Below are 7,857 nucleotides of genomic sequence, written 5' to 3' on the forward strand. Positions count from 1 at the left end.
AGGATGAACTAAAGGAACACATGAGATATCCTCATTTAGAAAAACATTTGCTCAACAAACCAAAGAGTCTACAGCCATGCTGGCAGCTGTCAGGCAGTATCATGGCATAGCTCTGCTTTGAGCTAACTGCTAATGTCAGCACACTGACATGCTTGTTTACCATGTTTAACATCTTAGTTTAACGTGTTAACGTGCTAAAATGTTCATAATGACAATGCTAACATGCTATTGTTAAGCAGGTATAGGCTAATGTACCCTGATTACCATCTTTGTTTAGTGTGTTAGTATGCTCACATTTGTTAATATGCACCACAGACAAAGTACAGCTGAGGTTGAATTTAGACCTGACGATGGCACTGGATGAAAAGTCAGGGGATAATCAACAGAATAGGGACTATGAGTGTCTGTTCCAGATTTTGTGCCAATCCATTTAGCAGATGTTGAGATATTTCACAATATAAGTGAAAACTCTGATCTACTGGTGGCGCTACATTAAAAAAAAAAAAGTCATGGGATCTTAGAATTAATCCTCTGTACCATAATATCTGTGCAAATTTTCATGACAACCCATCCAGTGGCTGTTGAGAGATTTCAGTCTGAACCAAAGTGCAGCTGTGGGAGATGTATATATGCAGGCTCGCTCACTCACGTCCTGCATAATGTCAAATCCTTGGATTACATCCACCGAAGGCTCTGCATATAAAAGCAGCAGAACAAGTGACAGGTGTAATCTGCCATATTACCTACATGAGGTGGGCTGGCAGCAAGCACACTCAGCGGGTAGGCAAAATCCGGGGGAAATTGTGTGTGAGTCAGTTAATTGCCATACTAGAACATATTGCATCTCTTCGATATGTGTTATTATAAACAAACATAAGTAGATAACAAAGACGGCAGATGTATTTCGTGGGAACAATGTGCAAGAACTTTTATGTTTCACCGGAAGAGAATGTTTTCCATTTGTGCATCACTCCCTTTATGATTGTGTATGTCAACCAACTCTCCCACCTGTACTCAGAATACCTATGACAGCGTCTTTCACTGTTTCCTTTCTTTTGGGGTATAATTTATCTCCCCTGCAATTTGTACAAAAGTAGCACAAAATTTCACAGTTCTGTTTTGAGTATGCAATGAAAAGCCTGCGCCTCTAAAACAGCATGAGCCCAATTCATTTAAGAGTTGTAGCGAGGCAGTAAGCAAGCTCACTGTACTGATGCTGTCATTTGCAGCTGCATGTTTTGCTATTGCCTCTGCTTTTCGCCTTGATGATGATACGGAGTAAAGAAAACCAAGTGACCCTCTACATTGACAAGGTGCTGAAGCGTGGATGCGTGAAGGAAAAGGTTTTCTTGAATGTGCAGTGTGTTCTAATGTGTGTTAGTAAAAGGAGAAAAATGGCTGTGCTCTGCTCTGCTCCCCTCCCCACACACGCTATTACCAGTTCTCAAAGCTTGCGCCGGCTCTCACCTATAACGGCAATCTTGAATACTAAAGGTGCAGAATAAGGAGGCAGGAACTCTGAAGAATGAAGCCGTCTTCCTGTCAAGAGCTAAGGCCTAAACCTATACAAAGCTCCCAGCCTTCCTTTGGACTGCTTTCTGAATTATATGTGAGCCTTCTTTACAGTAATGTCCTCTTTTGCCCTTTTATGACATAGATAACTATGTCTGAGACTGAGAAGAAACTGGTCACATGTCACAAACTGAAGTGCTATAACTTATATAAGTTCTTATAAGAAGATGAAATGTGGCTCAGACACTGCTGGAGTCTGCAGTAAGACTACCGAATGGGTTTCTTCCAGCTACAGATCACAACTAAGACCACTAAAACTTAATGACATACTGTAAATAGTTGATCACTTCCTGGTCGGACAGATGTTTGAAAGTAATTTTGCACATCTGGTTATAAAACTGGTTAACTAACGAGATCAGGATCCCCAAAGGGGGCTATGAAATGATAACAGGAGGTAGGAACTAAGACAATCAAATTCCGGTGGCATAAAATTATGTTGTTTTTTTTGAGCTTTACCTTTTCAGCAAACAACATAATTAATGTGCTCACAACTCAAAGATCTCATTGCTTTGTATTAAGGGGTCACACACAAACAGAAAAAGTTGGTAACAAATTCTCTAAACAGGTACATTTTGGCACATTGAAATGCCATTTAATAAATTTGCCATAAGTGTTGACAGTGTGCAGGACATTGTTTTTGTTATTTTCAGTCATTTCTCTCCTGTCTCTGTACAGTTGCACAAAAGCTGCTTTTCTTTTACTTGTTATACCAGTCAGTGGACTGTAAGTAGGATATGTCCTGAAACAAGGTACATTTTATCAGTAATTGTCACAACCTTAAATCTGACGCATTTCACGTCACCATTGTGATTTTTAACATCTTGTAATGTATGAGACACATACAGATGGACAACAAAGACAGGCTACATCTCAAACATCTCGGCACCTGTGACTGCTGTGACAAATTAATTATGTGACTGAAATCCATGTGCCAAGTTATTATTTGAAAATCAGAACATTAAAGTTGAGTATCTATTTTCAAAACCCCCATATGTGAAAATAAGATTCTGCACAGGAAGTGTATCCAAAAAAACAACACAAGTCTCAGTGAAAATCCAGCAGCCACACACTATAGCTCTTAATGCGAAGGTGTAAACATGCAAAAAATAAAATATATATATATATAAATATGCTTGTTTGTTTGCCAGCTGAATAAAGACATTTCATTTGAAGATAAAGGCAGCAGCGTGCTTACAGGCTTTCTTGCAGCACAGCTCTGAATTCCGTAATCTCTTCAATGAGCGCCTCCCAACCACTGTTTTACTCTGTTAGAGGCTTAATATAGACATAATCCTGCTTTTTGTCATCTCAACTACAGATTTATCCTTGAAAGCTTAGCTGGATCATCTTTAAACTTTATTTTTTGGAACAGCAGAGGTAAAGGCTGCTCTTTGAAATTCTTTATCATCTTGTAGGATTTTAAAATAAAAAATAAAACAGTTGTTAAAGAGGAGCCATCTGTAACAACTATCAGGAAAAAAAAAAACAGGATTTTACATTAAAAGGCAATCAATTCCCATTCCTGGTCAAACACACTATAGCCTCTGCTTTATCCTGCTTCCACACAAACCAACAGCAACTAAATGCCTCAAAAACCACACACAGCCATAAAGATCACTGGGACCTTCCACGTTCCACCAACCTCACAGACGTCGACACCAGAGCTGTGAAACATTCACTGTTCATACTAACCTGAACGTTCAGACTCTATTGATCTATCTGGATAAAATGACTTCCAGTGGAACATCAAAGCAACGAGTCAGTCACATAAACATCTATGAGAAAAACATTCAGATGTAAATTTTCTAAGACCCACGTTTAATATCTCCTCCTCACTAAAATATATCCCAAGACAGCAAACAGGGTAAAGTGAACTGAGCCTTCTCTTCAACCAAGTCAGAAATGTACCCAAACTGATGGAGCAAAACAGCAACAAGCCTGTCAAGGGACTGCAACATCCTCAGACAGACCTCTAAGGTCTTTGGTGACCACAGTCAGTACAGTGTGTGCTGTAGGTATGGATTCATTGTTGTCACACAAATGAGCGCTGAGGTTTTTGTTTCACAGCTCTGTCTTGAAGGTGCTTGGTAAAAAAAAAAAAAAAACGGCAGAAAAACACTCCTCATGCCTGTCCACATAAGGTGTTTTTAAAAAGGAAATAAATATACAGAGAGAAAAATATACGGTTGTACTTTTTTTGGGTCACATTTTATGATAAAAGGAGCCTGAATTAAAGGGATTTAAAAGGTTCAACTTCAACACTGCCATATTATCCAATCAAATTTGTACATTCTCAATTCATTATTCAATTAGTATACATTAAACAAAGGAAATAAAATCGCCTTATTGTCCGATGAATCTGGTCATATTTTGCACTATGCCAACGAGTCTCAACTTGTCTTTGCCTTCTGTAACAAAGCAAAACAACGGCAAACAAATATAGAAACAACCAAAAGGCAACAACTATTGAAAGCGTCCAGTCTGGTGTGTAATCTTATGGCCACATTCAGCCCTCGGGATCATAGCCTACAACCTATTGGAGCATCTGTCAATGTGTTGCGTGCCATAATTAGCGGCAACCTTCCCCATGCGTCACGTTAACTGAAGCCAGTCTGTGCTCACGAAGCCCGTTTTGTTGGTGGCCGAGGCTAAAAGCGGCAGCTGTGGATGTTCGGGAGACTGAATTCAAGACAGAAACGGGATGCGACGAGTGGTGCTGCCGCTGCTGCCGCCGCTCTGCGAGGATTTCAGCACCCCGACAAAAGGAACAGCTCCCCGTGAATCAAAGCAACACACACACAGTGAATGGAAACCACTCACCTCCAAGAGCGCAGAGATAGGTGTAAACAAGCAAGAGGAGCCTCGGAGGGCTACATCCTGAGCCCAGACGCTCCAGTTGCCACATCGTTAAAAGCAAAATATTTAGTGAGGGGCTACAGCCCGGGTGCTGTTCTCAGTCGCTGTGCTGGTCTACATTTTTTCAGATTTTTGCCAACGACCAGCTGTTTGTGCATGACGTAATTCAGACGACGACGGGACAGCGCCTCCTCTTTGGCTTTGATTTGACAACCTCAATATGTCGACTCATTTCATTGGACCTTCGGCCCTGTCAGTCCGGGGACGGTGCAGACGTCGAATGCACCACAAAGCTCGTCACTTCGGCGTCCGGACCACAGCACACCACACACACACGGGGCCGAGTGAGAAGTACAGAGGCTGCGGCTGCCCCCGGAGGCTGCAACCTCCTCTCCCAGGACCCGGGACAGAAAGTTGGGGGGGCGCGAGCATCTGACCTGATCTGATCCTGTACACTCTCATACATCTGTTTCCTGAGAAACAGGACAGTTTAATATGCAGCTTCTTCTGCACTGCAGTGTATTTCAGTTGAAACAAAACAGATACAAGAATGAATAAGTTGCAGTCATTACGCTTTTCCTTTGTGTTTTCCTTATGTTAAACCCCTGTGCCCTCTTTAACAGCTCACACCATACTTAACATTGTTACAGAGAATTCATTTTCCTAATTTTATGTGAATTGCTTTTGAAATATGGTTTTGGGCTGATGGCATGTTTCTGACATCTGGTACAGGCATTACCTTGAATTCTGGGAGACCCCAGTTGGAAAACATGGTGAAATACAAGGGATTTTTATAAACGCTATACCTGTGATTGGTTTCAACAATGCATCACACTCGGTGTACTCCTCAAGAATCACATAACTGACCCCAAACAACAAACAACAACAAGTCACTATATGTACTGTAAGATCACTTCTTTGGCTGTGAGTGATGCTTTGCCAGAACAAGGGGATTATACATTTGTTCATAAACAGACCAAATAACACACAGATCATGAAACATTTCCTTATTTGCTTTCTGGTCCTTACCTCATTTTGTCACCTTCTTCAAGTATTCAAGTCCTGTTTGTGTGAAAGGGAAAGAAAAAAGAGACTGCATTGAAATGAAAATAAAAGGGTATAAAAATTGCTGCTTTTTTTCTTATCTTAAATTAATAAACAAGGCATGTCTTTCATACCTCCAACATTAAAAAGTCACATCCTGATGACTTTGAAACATGAAGCATCTCTCTCATGTTTATCAGGGAATGGCGTACTTACTGGGGAGGAAAAATTTAATTTTTCACTAAAGTCTGCATCAGACAATAATCCGTTTCCCTTCAGGAACTGGACACTAGGACTGAGTCAAATTCTCGGTCATGATTATTTTTAGGCTGTGGGGTGACTTCAACATGAGTCATAACTGTCCAAGCACATCTGTCAGAGAGTGAACCAGCTCCTGAATCAGGTTGGGAATAATTTATTAGACATAAACGAATCATTAAACTGGATTGTTCTCACTGAACTAAGAACAAATGTCTAGGAGGTTAAAAGGATAAATAAGCTGATTTACACATTGTAACAATATGTTGCTGACCTTAAACAAACCCAGCAACCAGCACACTTTTGTTTTTGGAGTAAATGAGTTCACAGTTAAGTCACCTAATCTGCCTGGAGTTTGTTTCATTTTGGCTGCAGCTCTGACGACTACAGAACAGTTAGCTGTGAATGAACCTAATCTCAGTATTCCAGTGAATTTGTGAGAGGTAAACAGTCATAATGAGCCTCACAAAAGCCACAAAACTAAGTTTTTTAAGTTTTTCTTTGTTCTTTGCAGAGCGACTGGAATATTTTGAGGCTTCTTTGATCTATAAAGGGGGGAATCTTCTTCCACTTACCCTCCTCTACAGGAAGTTCAGAGGGCAGTCAGTTACAGAACACAACTCAAAAACAAAAGAATACTTTTTTTTGTCGTTATTGTAGTTTGTCTAAACTGGAGGAGTAAACATTCCTCCTAAAAGTCCACAAAAAAAAAAAAAAAAAAAAAAAATACATTAAGTACGTCTGGATGAGCAAGTAAGTAAGTAAAAATTAGGTGGCTTATGAGAAACGATTCTGACTAAGATACATGGGGTACAACATTCCTGTTACTTTGATGAGGACATGAAACAACACAGCAAGAAAACCTGAGAAAACACTATTCTTTGTTGTGACTATGTAACATGGTGATAACTGGCATACTGTTGGCAGCAGTCAAAGTTTACTCTAAAATCTTTTTTAAAGTTGTAAATATTGCCTGATCCCCTGGAAACCAGGACCCACGCATAGCAACCCATCGTGTCTGGCTGGACTCATCATTAAATATTGCAACGATCGGCTCAGCTAGAATGTAGCCTCACTGTGTCTGACTGAAACAGCCTGTGGTATCCTTCTTTAGCTATAGAGACAATTTATCTCCATAATGCAGAAGCTCTTGAAAGGTGCACAGCACTGACATGACATGGACACAGAATGGATTTTGAACAGGAAGTCTCATGGTCTCTTACAGGTTTGTGCCAGATTTGACACTTAATCCTTTTAATGTGTAATTTATGGTTTTGGGGTTTTGTGAGCCTCTTCAAGTTTTGACACACTGCCTGCACATAGCTGTTAATGAGAGTCTCTATGTGTCTGGCAACCTGTCCCAATAGCCTTTTAATACAGCGTACACTGGGAAAAACTGTCATCCTCGAGGTTGTGAAGTGTTGTACAGTCTTATAGCCAAAATAGTCAACAACAGATGGAAAGCTTGCCAGATACTCTGTCCAGACAAAAGGACAACCTCACCCTTCTGTAAAAGCAGACCTGGAATCCACCCAATGAGCAATTATTACTGTAATTAAGAGCAGTCATTGTCAGCGAGAAAAGTGAGATCCATTTTGACAGCAGAAAAACAGAGTATGACCATACAACTGATCAACATTATACATTTCCCTTCTTTGAAAAATAATCCATGAGGATTTTTATGAATCATTAGGTCCCAGTTTCCCAGTCCAAGTTTTGCTTGTTTCAGTAAACTCCAAACTTTTAAAAACTGGTTCATGCTGTTTGGTAATACCTCCCACAGTGACATTTGGTGGAAGAAGATGAAGGCATAACCAGCGAACCAGTTTTAAAAACTGGTGGTAGGAGGTGGTGGAGGATGTGTATGTGGGTGGCACACTCACATACACATCATGGCCTGAGTTATTTCTGCTCTCCCTAAGGTGAGCGCACTCCACTGCTTCAGTGTACTAGCCACACAGTCACACACACACAAGCATGAAGGACTTCCAGTTAAGCATTTTAACCAGCTGGCTTCATAGGAAGACATTCAAATCCACTGCTGCACCTAATCCTTGGCCACAGAAAAGTGCTGGAAAAAAAAACCTTGTTGCCAGAGTGAACTCAGATGTCTTATATCAAACATGT

The 7,857-nt window shown here is 40.5% G+C and overlaps 1 protein-coding gene across 1 annotated transcript in view; it reads right to left on the reverse strand.

Moving 5' to 3' along the window:
- Positions 1-4,477, reverse strand: part of tmem8b (transmembrane protein 8B) — a 33,367-nt gene extending 28,890 nt beyond the window's left edge. The window contains exon 1 of the mRNA XM_041041958.1: positions 4,393-4,477. Coding sequence (XP_040897892.1) covers positions 4,393-4,477 — 85 coding nt within the window. The remainder of the gene's footprint in view (positions 1-4,392) is intronic.
- Between the last annotated feature and the right edge of the window lie 3,380 nt (positions 4,478-7,857).

Source organism: Toxotes jaculatrix, chromosome 7 (assembly GCF_017976425.1).
Source record: "Toxotes jaculatrix isolate fToxJac2 chromosome 7, fToxJac2.pri, whole genome shotgun sequence".
Classification (NCBI taxonomy): domain Eukaryota; kingdom Metazoa; phylum Chordata; class Actinopteri; family Toxotidae; genus Toxotes; species Toxotes jaculatrix.